This window comes from Phytophthora parasitica, assembly GCF_000247585.1.
Source record: "Phytophthora parasitica INRA-310 unplaced genomic scaffold supercont2.23, whole genome shotgun sequence".
Lineage (NCBI taxonomy): Eukaryota > Oomycota > Peronosporomycetes > Peronosporales > Peronosporaceae > Phytophthora > Phytophthora nicotianae.
Window position 1 is genome coordinate 511,059 of NW_008649009.1, and position 15,608 is coordinate 526,666.

At 51.9% G+C, this 15,608-nt stretch overlaps 4 protein-coding genes across 11 annotated transcripts; 2 read left to right on the forward strand and 2 right to left on the reverse strand.

Annotated features, from left to right (window-relative positions):
* On the reverse strand, nucleotides 1-3,826 carry PPTG_10840 (hypothetical protein). Of its 4 annotated transcripts, XM_008906312.1 has the most exons (12): nucleotides 3,606-3,826; nucleotides 3,368-3,503; nucleotides 3,197-3,296; nucleotides 2,354-3,123; nucleotides 2,064-2,286; nucleotides 1,889-2,001; nucleotides 1,307-1,832; nucleotides 1,201-1,238; nucleotides 1,089-1,132; nucleotides 719-971; nucleotides 414-655; nucleotides 1-348 (listed from the first exon to the last, which is right to left on the reverse strand). In XM_008906312.1, exons 1-12 carry the CDS (start codon nucleotides 3,731-3,733, stop codon nucleotides 216-218), a joined length of 2,706 nt encoding a protein of 901 aa, XP_008904560.1. In that variant the 5' UTR covers nucleotides 3,734-3,826; the 3' UTR covers nucleotides 1-215. The 4 variants fall into 4 exon arrangements, with proteins under 4 accessions (XP_008904560.1, XP_008904559.1, XP_008904562.1 ...); XM_008906311.1 differs by having other exon boundaries at nucleotides 719-1,132; XM_008906314.1 differs by having other exon boundaries at nucleotides 2,354-3,296.
* A 30-nt stretch (nucleotides 3,827-3,856) lies between these two features.
* Nucleotides 3,857-8,022, reverse strand: PPTG_10841 (hypothetical protein). Of its 3 annotated transcripts, none has more exons than XM_008906316.1 (6): nucleotides 7,012-8,022; nucleotides 6,005-6,939; nucleotides 5,435-5,930; nucleotides 5,021-5,364; nucleotides 4,837-4,920; nucleotides 3,857-4,775 (listed from the first exon to the last, which is right to left on the reverse strand). In XM_008906316.1, exons 1-6 carry the CDS (start codon nucleotides 7,733-7,735, stop codon nucleotides 4,098-4,100), a joined length of 3,261 nt encoding a protein of 1,086 aa, XP_008904564.1. In that variant the 5' UTR covers nucleotides 7,736-8,022; the 3' UTR covers nucleotides 3,857-4,097. The 3 variants fall into 3 exon arrangements, with proteins under 3 accessions (XP_008904564.1, XP_008904563.1, XP_008904565.1); XM_008906315.1 differs by having other exon boundaries at nucleotides 5,015-5,364; XM_008906317.1 differs by having other exon boundaries at nucleotides 4,837-5,364.
* Nucleotides 7,044-11,528, forward strand: PPTG_10842. Of its 2 annotated transcripts, XM_008906318.1 has the most exons (4): nucleotides 7,044-9,674; nucleotides 9,746-9,801; nucleotides 9,868-10,208; nucleotides 10,292-11,528. In XM_008906318.1, the coding sequence occupies exons 1-4, from the start codon at nucleotides 8,770-8,772 to the stop codon at nucleotides 10,541-10,543; spliced, it is 1,554 nt and encodes a 517-aa protein (XP_008904566.1). In that variant the 5' UTR covers nucleotides 7,044-8,769; the 3' UTR covers nucleotides 10,544-11,528. The 2 variants fall into 2 exon arrangements, with proteins under 2 accessions (XP_008904566.1, XP_008904567.1); XM_008906319.1 differs by having other exon boundaries at nucleotides 9,868-11,528.
* Nucleotides 11,518-15,489, forward strand: PPTG_10843. Of its 2 annotated transcripts, XM_008906320.1 has the most exons (3): nucleotides 11,518-14,032; nucleotides 14,107-14,589; nucleotides 14,680-15,489. In XM_008906320.1, the coding sequence occupies exons 1-3, from the start codon at nucleotides 11,657-11,659 to the stop codon at nucleotides 15,316-15,318; spliced, it is 3,498 nt and encodes a 1,165-aa protein (XP_008904568.1). In that variant the 5' UTR covers nucleotides 11,518-11,656; the 3' UTR covers nucleotides 15,319-15,489. The 2 variants fall into 2 exon arrangements, with proteins under 2 accessions (XP_008904568.1, XP_008904569.1); XM_008906321.1 differs by having other exon boundaries at nucleotides 14,107-15,489.
* Nucleotides 15,490-15,608: the final 119 nt, after the last annotated feature.

Sequence of the window (15,608 nt, forward strand, 5' to 3'; positions counted from 1 at the left end):
GTGGTGATACTTTGGAAATGTGCTCTTGTAAACTGTAAGTTTCGGTGGTACAGAAAACAACCGAAGAGTATAGAACTACGTATAGTGCAGGATAAGACGAAGAGGCAAAAGTGTACATGCTGGCTCTGCAGGAAGGACAGGAAAACGCTCGCCTTCACCGCCGAACATTTCATTCACGTTATGCGGCAAGATTTTTAATGTGTCTGTGTAGATGCTTAACTTTCGTGGAGGCTTGCGACTGTCAGGACGTAAAATGTGGTCCCGAGGTGCAGTGCGTACGGGTTGTTGCCTTCCGTCGCGGTCTGCTCATCAATCAGCACGATGCGGCCTACAACGTAGTCAGGGTATCTGGCAATATAGTATAAGGTTAGCAAGGAAACAGTTTAGTGGCCAAATGTTAATAATCATCGCACCTTTGGCCGTCGTTGCTGAATGAGGAGATGGATTCTTCCGAAAGGAATCGATGGGGACAGCCGAGGTGGAACGCCAGATACACTCGCTGTGCGTCACTCCCGGGTGCTGACGTCGGTAAAAAGAGTGCCAGGTCATTTACACTGAAGCTCCGGAAGGAGATCTTGAACGAATCGTTTGCATCCTGCTCGGACTCCATCAAACGGAGCTCGGACTGCCGCTTTTCCAGTTCCGACTGCAGCATCTGGATGGCACAACATCGTTGAGTAAATGGATCAGGCATTAGGCGTAAGCAATCATCACCTACCGCTTCCGACTCGGCGCTGGCCAGCAGCTCCTTCACACGCGTTTCGACAGCATCGAAGTTGGCGATTACGAACGCGTCGATGTCCTCATCGTTGAAGGTGAGCGGTTCCACGGGGAGTTGAAGAAGTTTCAGAAGCTTGGCCAATGATGTTCGCTGTGATCGAACACTACTACTGAGATCCTTGATCGTCTGTTGGAGCTTGAATTGGTTTTCCTTGAGATGCTTCTCGCGCTTTGATCGCTCCTGAATCTCCGTAAAGAACACAACAGCACAACAACAACGCATTACACGGTTAAGGAAACCTCGGTAAGTCAACCAAATAAACTCCTCCAACTGCAGGCACATGCAAATCAAAAGTTGTAAAGGATATTCTTCAAAGGCCGCCGCGTTCAGCAAGAACTGCTGGTTTTCACTCTAGAAGTCAAGAATGTGCACGAGTTAGCTCATATCAACCACATACATATCGGTCAGCAGATACGCACCTCCAGCTTGGCGATGATCGCGTCCTTGTTGTCAGCACCTGAGCCTTGCAGACAATATAATTTAGTTGAAACCTAGACAGTTAACCTCTCGACTTAACATTCCTACCGATGTTTCGCCTCACGGTGGCTAGCTCTTGGTCAAGACTGCTAGACTGGTCAACTTCCGAGGAGCTGGTCATGCCACCAGCTGTAGCTGCCAATGCAAGCACCAACGGGAATTCGCATGAACTGTCTCCCTCACGTGCACTGGTCTTGGATAAGTCCGAGCGAGCAATCGACTCGCTCCCAGATCCATCGTAGTACAGATTCTTCTTTGACTGCTCCAACTCTGCTGTGAGCTCCGACACTCGAGCTTCCAGTTCCTTGCAGCGTTCCTGGAGTAGATCCACGTTGTTGGTTGACTCGGAGGAGCTACCCTGGTCCTCGCAATCAACAAATTCTTCAGAAGGCGGACGCTCCTTGTCTTCGTACGAGGCGAACTCTTGTTCGCCCTCGTCCTCAATTAAAGGAAGGCTTTGATCAAACGGACGCATACGGAATTCACAATGAGACGGCTTCTCTGCTAGTCCAGAGACGAAATCGCGTGGTAGATGCTGGCCAAAGCTGCGCAAAAATTCCTCACGATGTTGAACCTTAGCAGCACAGCGTAAGTACGAGCATAGATCGAATAAACTGCAGTCATACCTACCTCATCCTCTCGAAGTTGAGCAAGTTCCTCAGCCATGGACTGAATACGATCCGAAAACATTCGTCCATATTTAAGACGCCTTGATATCTCTTTCAAGCAAGCCGCATACGACTCTACCATGCAAATCAAGTCAGATTTTAAGGACTGCGACAAAATATAAAGCAATAAACCTTACCTGGTAGCTTGTCCAAATGTTCTAGTTCGTAAAAGTGCTTCTTCTGGGCAGCTAAAGCTTCGCGAAAAACTGCCAGTGAGTTCTCAAAATCTCGGATCTTTGACTGTGAGATCGAAATTTGGCGTAAAGTTGAATGCACTCGTTCAAACGTCTTGGACTTTTTGGCTGCGATCTTATCCACATGAGCCACGATATCCTCAACCAACTTCTGTGCATCAGGCACCTGTCAGAGCAGCAAGAAGCTGTAAGCATCACCCATTGGTACGTAACAAATCGTTATCAACTCTTACCATGTTCTGTTGGCCTTGATACAGCTCATCGATGCGCCGACATACGTCTAGAGCATTCGTGGACGCCTGCATAGGGTTACTTCCGCTCGCTATCGTTGACGTTTCCTCTATGCTGCTGAGCACGTACTGTAGATTCCCGCGCAAGGTGTTTGTGATGTTCATTTGCTTACTCCCCAGCGCTTTCATCTCTTCCAGTTCTGTACTTGCTTCCTCGTACTCCCGACTTGCCTCTGCATGAGCAGCCAGCATGTCTGTCACTTCCTTGCAGACCTCATCGTGAACTTGTTGAAGTTTCAGCACCTGTCCTCGTACATGCGTGTGCGACTGCTCACACTGCGCCGCCCATTCACGCTCCTTCTCAACAGGGATACAGTCATAGAGAGTCTTCCGTTCTTCTGTCGCCAGTGCTGGGTGCAGATCCACTGTAGCCAGCGCCTCCAGGTAGCTGTCAAACTGGCTCAACAGCCGCTCGTGTTTTTCGTTCGTAGCCTGGAAATCCGCCCAGAACGGTGTAAAGTGTTTCATCATCGATGTTTTAAACAGATCCAGGTTGGCGATGGCTGCAGCGATAGCTCGCTCCTGGACCTGCAATTCTTGTGCGCCACGCTCACTAGCAGTAATATTGGCACGAGTACTGCTCTCCAATACCTCACTCTGGCTGACCTGTAACTGGAAGTAGCCCTCATACTCCACTAGAGCACGCATCATCGGATGCGAACTCTCACTCAGCATCTTGGAGCCTTCCGATGAAGCCACAGGCTGCGACGGCACTACAATAAATTAAACAAATAAGTCAACGACAAAAGTTAGGGGGAAAAACAAGAAAATAGTAAAACACCGTACACTCGACATGGACTGGAGTTAGAGCTGCCGCTGTGGGTGAAGGCGTGGCCGCCTCTTGTGACAGCAGTCGGCGGTCGTACAAAAACACCTCCTTGTCCTCCTGCAAGCAGTAAACGTCATGAGACCTTCTCTTCAACTTGAAATAACTTAACTTAGCGAGTTGTAGCTTACTGCTGGTAGTCCATAGTACTCGACAGCGCGGCGAGGGTCTAGCCGCGCGAAGGGCGGACCGCCCAGTAAAATTTGATCGGCAACGGGGACGCCGCTGAGTCTCTCCAGCTCCTCTCGTAGCTCCTCGACAACGACACTGTTTAGGCGGACAAATATATAGAAGATTGTATGAGCAGGTGCAAGTTTTCTATGGGCGAATTGGTGCAGTTTTAACCCAAGTGGAAGCGGAATTACGTACTTGGTCGAGGCCAGCGCCACCGCGTGGACGGCGCCTGAGGACGCGTCCCCAACGCGCACCACGACGTCGCCGCGCGCCTTGTGTTCCTCGTCCGCGTGCTGCTGTGCCCTGGTCCTGGCGACGTCCATTGGGATCTACAGCAGCTCTGTTCCCATCAAGGCACGCGCCTGCGGAATGCTTGTGTCTGTTGTTCTCCTGAGAAGAAAATTGGTGCAAAAACAGGTCTTATTTGCATATTAAAACCAGTTTTGATTCGAAAAGATACGATAGACTGTATTAAATACCGTATTTACATCGGTATATTACAAATTGTAATCTGTTTTGTGGTTTGTGTCGTGACGCTATTTCAAGCTAACCGTGACGCTCTAAACTAAAAGGCCGTTGCAAAAGAGAATAAGATGATACCAACAACTGCAACTGCAAGCTTCATATCGATTATTTGTCAGGCACACACATCGTCCATCCGCCTTCAGCTCATATAAATCATTAAAACTAGCACACGCCTTCCGATAACCCCTCCGAAAAGTCCTCCGAGATGTTGCGAGCACGTCGGAAGAGCACGTCCTCGTTGCCAAAAGTCTTCATAAATTGGATTCCCTCGGTCAATTTGTCCTCTCCCACGGTATTCAGCCGCGGTGACTCCGTCGCAAATGCGGATGTGTTGCCCGAGAAGCTGGGAGGAGGCACGGGTGATAGCAGGAAACGCGGCGATAGTGGGGCCTCTTGGATCTCGTTCACCTGGTGCACTGTCGGTTGTGGTTCATCCTCTTCGTCCGTCTTCTCTGCCTCCACAGGCTCCTCGTCTTCCTTGTCCTTGTCCTTAATCCCAATGGACTTCTTGAACTTCGCGTAGCTTACTTCCCACTCTGGCCCAAGCATATTCGTCAGAGCCTTCAGTACTTCCTCACTCGAACGCACACGGTGTTCCTCGAACGCAGGCAAGCGAACGACTTCGTGAATGTGTCGCATCAAGAACGGCACGCAGTTCTTCTTGAGATCGTCGGCGTTGCATTCTTCAGACAGCGTCAACAAGTCCACCACGTTCTCCACACAAATCTGGCCGCTTAGGAATGCCTCCGTACGCTTCTGCAGCTCATAAACACAGTAGAACGACGATGCTCGCAGCAATTCCTCAGCTACATCTGCTGTAATGTCCACCTTGCCAGTGTACTGCATACCAAAGCATCTACCATTAGCGCTTATTTACGGCGACTATATCAGCAAAACGTACCAGGAACCGCAGCAAAATCGAGAAGACTTCATAACTGCAGTTGTCGACTTCAATGACTGCAGTTTGACTGGTTGCCGTGCCAAACTGTTGTACATGAACAAAAACTGTTAGCACCTTGCATACCATAGTGGACGTGTAGCAAAGAAAAGATATTGAAGGGCATGCAAACGATACTCACTCTCACCATGTTCTTGAAATACGAGTTGCGGAAGAACAGCACGACCTTGTGTGCATTGATCGGCGCGATGTGACCTTTGACGAGGAACTGAAGATCGGACAGTGAGGAATTCAGGAACAATTCCTCGTGGTCATCCACGACGTAGGGCGGCACATCGATGGTCACATCCGGGTCATATCCAGCAGGCACCAAGTGCTTTATTGCGTGCGCAGCTGCACAACGTGGGAACTCAGCAGTAGACTGCAGCATGTGATACAGCACCGACAGGAGTCCCTCGGATAAAAGAGTGGGGACCTCCTCTGCATCCATCATGTGCACAAACGTAAGCAGAATGTTACCCCGAAGTTCGCCTATGCACCGAAAACAGATACAAGTCATTAGAACAAGCCCAAACCACCAACTCGTATCGTACTCCCCTACCGATATTGGCGTCAGCAGATACACGAGCCACAGCGTGCAGCATCCGTCGGAAATCCTGCCGGTTGATCTGTTTCCAGATGTTGCGAAGAGCTTGTAGGCAGATAGCCCACGTACTAAGCGTTTCCTCGACCTCCAGCATCTGCAAGACTGCTCCTTCAAGTACCATCTGGAGCGTGCTGGCCACGCTTAACGACAGCGCACACAACGCTCCAGCAGCATGCGACGAGATAGATTCGTCAGGGTGGTGGATCGCGTCCATTAGCAGCACAATGCCGCCGAAACGAGTGACGTAGTCGTGATTCAATGGGTTCTCCATCAACGACTCCAACGCAACCACTGCCGTGCGCTTCTTGTCTGGATCTTCATCTCTCAACAGTTCGAGCAGGTCTGGAATCGATCCCTTCACGCACTTATCACACAACCGAGCGCGTCCTTCTGTGCCTTCCACAACAGCTCGAGACATGGAGCAGTCGTTGCAAATAATCACACCACATTCCTGCAGAATAAAACACATAAAAACCTGTAAGTTCATACTCATCATACACCACTAACAACTCGCCAGAAACTCACCCGACAATGGTGTTTTCTTCGATAGAATGTGAACGGATTGTGGCAGCATCCGCACTCGAGAGCCTCGTGATCTTCAGCCCAGGGCTTGATGAGCCCCCACTTCAACAGATCATTCGCCGATTCCACAAGCGTCGAGTCGACTGTGCGGAAACGAACATTCAGATGCTCCACAAGCTTGTCGCCAAGATATGGCGAAGATCGGACGGAGGTAGGATCGTACGCATACAATGACGCGCCGACTTGTCCAAGCTGGATCGAGTACGCAGGCAACCGCCCAACCCAGCGAGGCAGACCCACTCTCCACGGCAAATCACGGCCACTGTAGCCATTGTTGGATAAAATCTCGACAATCTCCTTCATCCAGACGCTCCTGTTCACGCAGATGTATCGCCCACGAGCGTCATTGTTCTCCAAGGCAGCAATATGGGCTACAGCACAGTCACGAACGTCGATCATGCTCCAATTCAGATCCACCAGCGCCGAGTATTGGCCCGTAATCAGGTCGTAAATGACTTGGTTTCCAGGCGCCAGTTTCGACTTCGACAGCATCGGTCCAAACAACGTTCCCGGGTTCATCGTCACCAGATCGATACGACGATCACTGGGCAATTGATCCACAAGCTGCCAGGCCGCTTCCTCGGCCAGCTTTAAGCTCAAGAAATGCGGATTCTTCTCCAGCGACGACGTCACGTTCCAGCAGGCATCATTGATGATCGAGTCCGGCGTCACCGAGTCGGCCATCGCAGCAATGGACGAGGTCAGCACAACTCGCTTAATGCGTGAACGTGCACAGGCTTGAATGAAGTTCGTCATCATGGGAATGATGCAGTGCATCCGACTGCCAATACTGTGCACTCCAGGCTCCTGCTGTTCGGATAGAGGGTCTCGCACCGAGCATGAAGACGGCGTGCCCGTGTGGATCACAAAGTCGCACCCTGTGGAACCAAATACAGTAAATTATCAGATGTAAAGATCTTAGACATCACATTGGACAGCAACGCACGCACCTTGGACGGCCATGTCGCACGCCTCAGGCGTCAGAAGCGACGTCTCTACGACTGAGAAGTTCTTGCTGGCGTTCGGGAGCTGTAGCAAGCCCGAGATGTCGTCCTTGCCGTTCTGCACCGTGCCGCGTACGCGGTAGCCGCGGTTGAGTAGCTCACATACGATCCACGAGGCCAAAAAGCCGTCCACGCCTGTGACACAGATGGGCTTCTCACTCAGATTAGAGGCGAGCTGCACGATCTTCTTGCGGAATTGTAGCTGCTTCCACACGCTTGGATACATGCACTGACGGTCCACTGGTCGCTTGGGTTTCTTGATTCTCTCGGCCTTCTTCTTGGAGACGCGTCGCCGCGTCTTAGACACCAGTGTCGGCGTGTTCACCGTGGCAATACCATTTCCATTACCGGTCACGCTGGTGTCCCCAAAGCTTGAGTAGTTGAAGTTGCTGGTGCCCCCGTTGCGCTGGTTGGACGGGAAGTAGGACATGGAGGACGCAGACGACGAGTTGGTCGAGTCGAAAGACCGCGTAGGGCTGCTCTGTCCAGCAGCGATGACAGCGGAGGCGGCGCCGGCCATACTGGGGCGAGTCTTGTCGCGTCGGCTACTTGTCTTGCCCTTGCGGGAGGAGACGGCAGATTTTTTCTTGCGCACCGACTGCGGTGGCGTCGTGGAGCTGCCGCTATGGTCGGTGCCGCCGTCCTCGTCGTACTGCGAGCCGAAGAGCATGGTGCAGTTTGGATCTGGTGCCTTAGCGAACTATTCAAGCAGCGGTAGATCTCTCGGGGAGAAAATTACCGGTAACCGCGTAACCACCACCCACGCAACCGTTGGTTGACTGCGAATGCGGCGACAACTGACAGTCGCTGGCGTTTTCCAGAGTGCTTGTCTTGGAGAGGCTGATTGGCTTATGCAGCTGGCAGCTAGATGCGTCTAGCGCTGGAGCTGGCCGCCCTTGCCCTGAAGGTTCTTTCCTTCTTTGGCTCACTCAACTCAGGCAGGCGGGAGAGGCGCCGTTTGATGTGAAGTACCGCGCATAAAGTAACGTGTACTGAAGTAGTACAGAAGTAGTCGCAGGCACAAAAGCTGACTCGGCGTCCAGAATGCGGATGGAGTTGTCAGCAAGAGATGGAATTGTCGATGGCAATGTGCTCCTATCGCAAGCTCTAGCTCGCGGCTAGGCGCGTTCAGCAACGGCAACATAACGGCTTGGCAGCCACATAACGTGTATCAAGCGCGGCAAGCTTGCTGCCCGCAACAGTGGCGTGCTTGGCTTCGAAGCTGTGCGTACTGGCCACTTCAAAGCAACTACCAATATCTCCAATGGCAGAGCGAATCAGCGCATCGCCCACAATAATTCAGAATCATTACCGAAGTGACCGCATTGACAGGCTGCATGAGTCTCTGCCACTGAGCGACTCGGGTGCATCCGCGTGTGTCGACACTAGCGTGGCATCCTCGCGCGGATCTACCTCCACAAGACAGTTTGTGGCTGGTATCTATCTACCTTCTATGGACGTCAGATCCATAGCCAACGCGATCTCGATCAGGTTGCGTCTGAGCAGCTTCCGCTGGATGCCGAGAATAGCTGGCGACCCCTTAGTACATGGCATTCTCGAGTCCAGCAACAAGCAGGATCCTTGTGTGGCGGTTTCTAGAGACCGCTGAGTGCTGACGACGCTTGAGGCAGTCTGCAATCGGAGTGCGCGTTCAGAGACACTCGAGAGACTTCGTCGCTAGGTCTAAGAGATCTCATCGCATTCATGACGTCTTCATACGATGAACACATCATCGAGGAGATCAATGAGGAATACTCGGTTGCGTTCCAGTTCGCCACCTTCTTGCTCCTGCTAATGATCGCCATCATCCTGTGCAACCATGTGACGCACAAACTACACTGGCATTTCCTACCCGAAGCTGCCGCGACCATCGGCGTTGGCATCCTGGCCAGCATCTTCTGCATGCTCATGAACTCGAGCACGATCGCGGTGCAGCTCATGGACTTCGACCCCAACTTCTTCTTTGTCGGCATGCTACCCCCGATTATCTTTAACTCGGGTTACACCATGAAGCGCCGCTATTTTTTCGAGAACATCACACCGATCCTCGTCTACTCGATCCTCGGTACACTCATCATGAGTGTCGTCACGGGCATCAGCATCTACACTGTCGGTCGCTTCGGCTGGGTCTTGAGGTTATCGATGGCGGAGGCACTTACCTTTGGCTCCTTGATCTCCGCTACCGACGCCGTCTCCATCCTGGCTGTGTTTCAGGAGCTCCACGTTGACCCGACACTATTCTACCTCGTGTTCGGAGAGAGCTCGCTTAACGACGCGGTGGCAATCTGCCTCTTCGAGACGTTTTCCCGCTTCATCGGCCACTCGTACGAGTTCAAGCCCATGCTATTCGCCATCTTCGAGTTCGGTTTGGTGCTTACAGGATCAACGATGATCGGAGTCATTTTTGGCATGATTCCAGCGTTACTCTTCAAGTATGGCAACCTGCGCAGCAATTTACTGCACGAAGTAGGCGTCTTCGTCATGTTCGCCTACATACCTTTTGTTGTATCCGAAGTCCTGGGGATGTCAGGAGTTGTGTCTGTCATTTTCGCTGGTGTCTCCATGAAGCACTACGCATCGCCCAACCTGACCCCGGAAGCTCGTGACGTGTAAGTCTACGAATTCTGATTGGTATGGCTATGTGATCTGCACTGATGTTTGTGTGTTTATGAACTTGTAGATGCTCTGGAGTATTCAACACGCTATCACACATGGCTGAAACTTCGGTGTTCTTGAGTACGTGCAGGGACCAAACAAATATTTTTGTCGATCTACTAACAAATTACTTCCTTTGTTTGACAGACCTGGGGCTATCAGCATTTGGACTGACGGAATACTACCGATTCTGGCTTATCGTCTGGATGGCAACCTTCTGCTTATTCTCTAGAGGGTGTGCGGTGTACTCACTCTCCTACGTGCTGAATCTGCGCAAAAATGCCTCCAAGATCACACTGAATCAGCAGCATGTGATCTGGTACGGCGGTATGCGCGGTGCTGTGGCCTTCGCGTTATCCAAATCTTTTCCAGGCGAAAAGCGGCCGGAAATTGTGGCCACGACGTTGATTGTTGTGCTGCTATCGATCATCATCATGGGCGGCGGCACCGTTGCGGTGCTCGACAAGTGTGGCATCCCACGATTGACGGTAAGACATGACCGTAGTGTACGCGTTGTTCGTCAGCAGCTGATGATACTGCCTCTTTGTTGTTATTTGTCTCGAATGGACAGGCTGAGGAGGAGGCGGCGCTCGACAAGACGGTCAAGCCTCACCGGCACATGCGAGCACTGCAGTTCGACAACAAATATCTGATCCCGTTGCTTACGAATTTGTGCCAGTACGGCGACAACAGCAGTCCACGCAAAGGAGGTTTCGGCCACGGAAACCTTAGCAACGTTAACACGGCTGACGAGCACGACTCCGCTGAGGCTGAGGATGACGAGGTGGTCGATGTCATCCGACGTGAGGTTAACGTGCACTAGGCCAGAGCGACGGACAGCTCAAGACATCTATAATGCATTTTATCGCTGCTTCGCTCTAGCATTGATAGCGAGTTTGACTTGTTTCTAATGCAGGTTCTTAGTCAACAACCGGATCTCGGTGGTCGAACGAACGGTCTCCAAAAAGGAGACGAACAATCGGACACCGGTCGCGTGCTTGGGACAGCACCGACCGACGTCGGACAGCGCAAACTGACTTGAGATTCTTGTGCCAGTTTAATGAGAATCCTGACTTGCAGTCGTCTTGATGGAAACCACAAATAACGGTGATGATGATACGCTGGACCCGCAGGTCAACTCGCTGTCATTTCCAGTGTAATCGTGAAAGATGATGGTACTGGACTGAATCCCTGATTTGGCGGACAGGAAGTGTCCATCAACGACGACAGGCAAAACGGGGATGGGACACTTGCCTGGATATTTTTGGCAAGATAGGCCGTGGGTTAAGCCCGACGGCGCTGGGCGAAAGTCTCCGAGGACAATGAATCATTAAATGATCACCGACGCGCAGGATACATGAGCTCATTCGAGATCCAAAGCGCGCAAACATCATTTATTCGAAGCTCTGCTCGAGCAAATGCAATTGGTGTTGGCTCGTACTGCTGGGTGGAACGAGACCAGTCTATGTGTATCTGTAGCATTGTGCCGGGGCACCATTGTCAGTTACGTTTTGTACCGCGAAACTCCCAGCAACCACCATGAATCGGAGCCCATTAAGGCGAAGACAGCAGTATTTGAGTTGATGTCGCCGACGGCAGCACTACGGCAGCAGTTCTTGAGGCAAAAAAAGTCGTCGCCGCCTCGCCTCCTAGCCATTATTTGCACTGCGATCTGTCAAAAAACGCAGTTCCGCGCCCGTCTGCAGGCGTCAACTTGTCTCCACTCATTGGCTGAAACATGAATCTCTCTCGGCCATACGCATGCATAATTGGCCACAAATGTAACGTCGACGACAGGGTTAGGCCTCCCTCAAATAGTAGCCCCCCTCTTTTGCGCTCTCTCTTTCACTTCCACTGCCAATTAGTCTTCGAAGCGTGCGGAGTGTCAACAGGAGTAGCGAGCAGCAGTCCGGGCCGCATCAGGACGCAGCGCCGAATGGATTCGGTGGTCGAGGAGGCCTTTGAGGTGCAGGTGCTGCAGCCTTTCCATGGCTGGACGCTCGAGCGCTTCTGTGACCGCAGTGGCAACACGTATCACGCACTGACTCGCGTCGCACTGCGCGTTTCGGACCGCGACGACCGCCTCAATGGCGTCCGGGAGGCTCCTGAGCTTGAGGTGGGCGTGCTACCTTCTTCCGACTGGATGTGGAGCCACGACTGGATGCCCGACAGCGACTACACGCAGTGCGACGAGGAAGGATGGACTTACGGCTCGTCTATTGAACGCATCAACTGTCGTCTAGCTGAGGGCACAAGTAAGGTCAAGCGCGGTTACTATCACTTCCTGAGACGGCGTAGGTGGATCCGTACGCGCGTACGGACGCCATTGTCCGCAGTACAAGCCGATTCGGAGCAGTCAAGACTCAGCACAGCGCCATCACCGACGTACGAGCGTGAATCCAGACTGTCCGATACGCAGGGCCCAAACAGATACTACCGCGTGTATCGAGACTCGTTGAAGGCGTATTTCCAGCTTGGATCCACGAAAAGATCGTCGAATTTCGTGCGTGTGGACTTTACAGACGACGACATTCAGAAAGAAGGGTGGCTGGGTCTACGGGGAACGCTATCACGGAGCTGGAAGCTGCGTTACTTTTTATTGCGATGGGATTCCAGCAGTCTTGTGTGTTTAAGAGACCGAGCGTCCATGATTCAAGTAAGTGAGGAGCTGATTGACAGACATACGACGCTGCTGGTGGAGGAGTCGTCCAAGCCGCGTCAGTTCCAGTTCTCGGTATGTAATGGAGAGCGTACGTTACGATTAAATGCAGTGGACGGCACATCCCGGGCTTCCTGGATCTCAGCGCTCAGTGAGATGATTGTACGTAGTCGAGCGTCATTTTTCGCTGCGGATGAATCGGAAAGTGGATCGAGTACAAGAAGTCGCAGTTTCCGACGCATGCGCTCATCTACTGATGAGGACGGATCCATAGTCAGCTCCTCGATGGTGAACGAAATGAATGGAGAAAGTAACGGCGCTAAACAAAAGCACAATCGTGGAGCATGGAGACCGTACAAGTTCATCTCGTCGACGATGCAGTCCAAACGCAAAACGGACGAAATCTGCCGTCGTGACTATGTGAAGCAGTTCACTGGAATTCTCGACTCGAAAGTTGAGCTGGCTGCCGCCTTTATATCCGAGAATATTGCTATCCTGGAGGAAAATCTATGCACGGCGCAGGAATTTCTACCGTCGACGGTGCCTTGTGTACCTATGAAAGAGATCCAGAGACTCCGGACTGAAGTGGATGCATCTATCGCATCATTTCGAGTAGACGCAAAGGCGACGCTCGAATCGGAGCGTACCAACGTTCTTGGATGCAATATGCTGCTGAAGGAGCTGTTTTTACTGGTTTGTCGGCTCCGTGAGAGTGTCATTTCGTTGGCTCCATCCCAGGAGCATGCTACGATCAAGAAGATTGTGGCCGAGTCGCCTACAAAGCGTCGTATTCCCTTGGACTGGTTTACGGACGGTGCGTCTTTAGAGAAAGACCATCAGCAGCCTAGTCTAAGTGACGACAGCGCTCTATCAACTAACACATCGAACTCGACCGTGGGGAAACTGGAGTTATCGTACACATCGGGATCTTCTCTTGAGATCAAGCGGCCAAATTCGCTCATTTTCGCGAGGCACGACAAGCGCAGTTCGTCTGTTCCGGAGTCGAATCGTACCATCAGCTCTCCTGTGAGCTACAATAACCACAGTTTACACGCATCTGATGCTATCAGGATAAAGCCGTACACCGAAATACCGGCAGGATTACGTGAGGGCCATTTCGACCTCCCAAACGGCGTGAATGGCTACGTGGTGAAGGTTCACGACAAGGACATTGGCTCGCTAATCGGCTACACTCTCTGCTCGCCGGCGTATATTGATCAGCTGGAAGCCCATTTCGAGCATAAGGTGAATATCACTGAAGAACTGCACGCGTCTGAGAACATGGGCGTGAGTGAAGTGTCCGCTCCGTCACCGCCGAAAAGTGAAGATGCTCCAGACATCCCCACATCGACGGGCGATGCGTCTCCAAGTTCTAATGCGACTACTGCCACAAACTCGGTGACTGTGGCTGACAAGAAGCAGGTGATTTATTTAAGCAAGTTGCGCTCGACGGACTTGCAGCATACGTCTATGAAGTTTTCCTACGCGGTTGGCTCTACGAACCACGAGGTTCGTTGCGTGGCGTATTTTGCAGCACAGTTCCACGCACTGCGTGCGCTTACCGTTCCGGGGAACGTCGAGTTTTTGAACTCAATCATTGAGAGCAAGAGGTGGGATACCAGTGGAGGCAAGTCGGGCGCGTTCTTTTCGATGGTACGTCGATTGTTTGGACCATTGTTGTAAACCTGACAGTCTGTATTAACGCACTTATTGTGTTATTGTTACAGACGCATGATAAACGCTACGTGCTCAAGGGAATCTCCGTGGTCGAGTTCAACATGTTTGTCCACATGGCTCCGAAGTACTTTAACTTTATTTCGCGCGTGGTAGAGGTCCCGATGCCAACGGTGATCACGAAAATCGTCGGTCTATTCAAGCTCAGCCACAGCCGACGCTTGTTGAAGCACACGGAGTACGTGGTGATCATGGAGAACTTTTCGTACGGCTTCCCACCAGGACAAATGTACGACTTGAAAGGAATTCTCCGACGTCGATACTACGCTTCCAGCAGCGACGAGGAAGACCGCCACGAATCGTTCAACAGCGTTTCAAACGTGCAAGTGTCCATGAACTTGCCGGTGCTGTTGGATGGTAACTTTTCCGAGCGCATGCCGGTTCCAGTAGCTCAACCGGACCTTGATATAATCGAGGCTGCTATTCAGAGCGACACCGGGTTTTTGTATCGCGCTGGAGTCATCGACTACTCGCTGGTGAGTCCTGTTTGCCTTCCCATCAGACTTGAAGTTACAGTTGATTACTTCCGGTGCTTACTAACGATGTGCTGTTCTGGATCTTTTTAGTTGCTGCGCTTTGACGAGGACAAACGCCAAGTTATCGTTGGACTGATTGATTACTTGCATCAATTTGACTTTCTAAAGAAGATGGAGTCGACGTCCAAGGCGAGCTTGACTTTCCGAGATCCGACGGTAATCAGCCCCACTTCATACCGCCGACGATTCATGAATGCCATGAACCGATACTTTGTCGGTATCGAGAAAGAACTGGAGATCCGGATGCGTAAGCGATGTGGGAAGCCGGGGCTGCGTCCTAGTGTAGCTCTGCCTAATGCCAGCACCCCGAGTGCTTCAAGTACGACCGCTAAACCGAAGACACGAGCCGACGAAGAAAGACATGCGGATGTGGCGGCCCGACTCGCCGACAATTTATCCCTTACGAGCGAGTCTTCGTTGTTGTCCCGGCGTCCACCTGCCAAGTCAGAGTACCGCTTACCGCGGCAGGAGAGTGACTGGACAAGCTCCAAGCCGCGAGGACACTCGATGTCGCACTTATCGGACCATGAAGTTCACTGTGATCGTGTGACACACAGCGAGGGCGAATGCAATAGCTCACCGTGCAGCTCATCGAGCGCATCAGTCAAAAGCTACCCGGCCACACCACTCCACAACAACAACGTGATCCTGGAAGAGCACTGCTCATGACAACACGACGCCCAAAATGGGCGGATGTTCAATTGTTATTGATTGACGCGAGACTTGCCTCCTTCGGCGTATAAGTCGGGTTTTGGTGGGAGGAAGGTCGCGTTGACTGTGTAGTATGAGAGGAGAGTTACAGGCTCAGAGGTGATAATATAATCAGCCGTTCGCAACGCATTCCTTCAGTCGCCATTGATATTGATTCGATGAACTACAACGATGAACGAGCTCAGAAGAGAGACGGTGAAGACAGTCGCATTGGAAGCCCGACGGCGCTGGGCGAAAGTCTCCGAGGA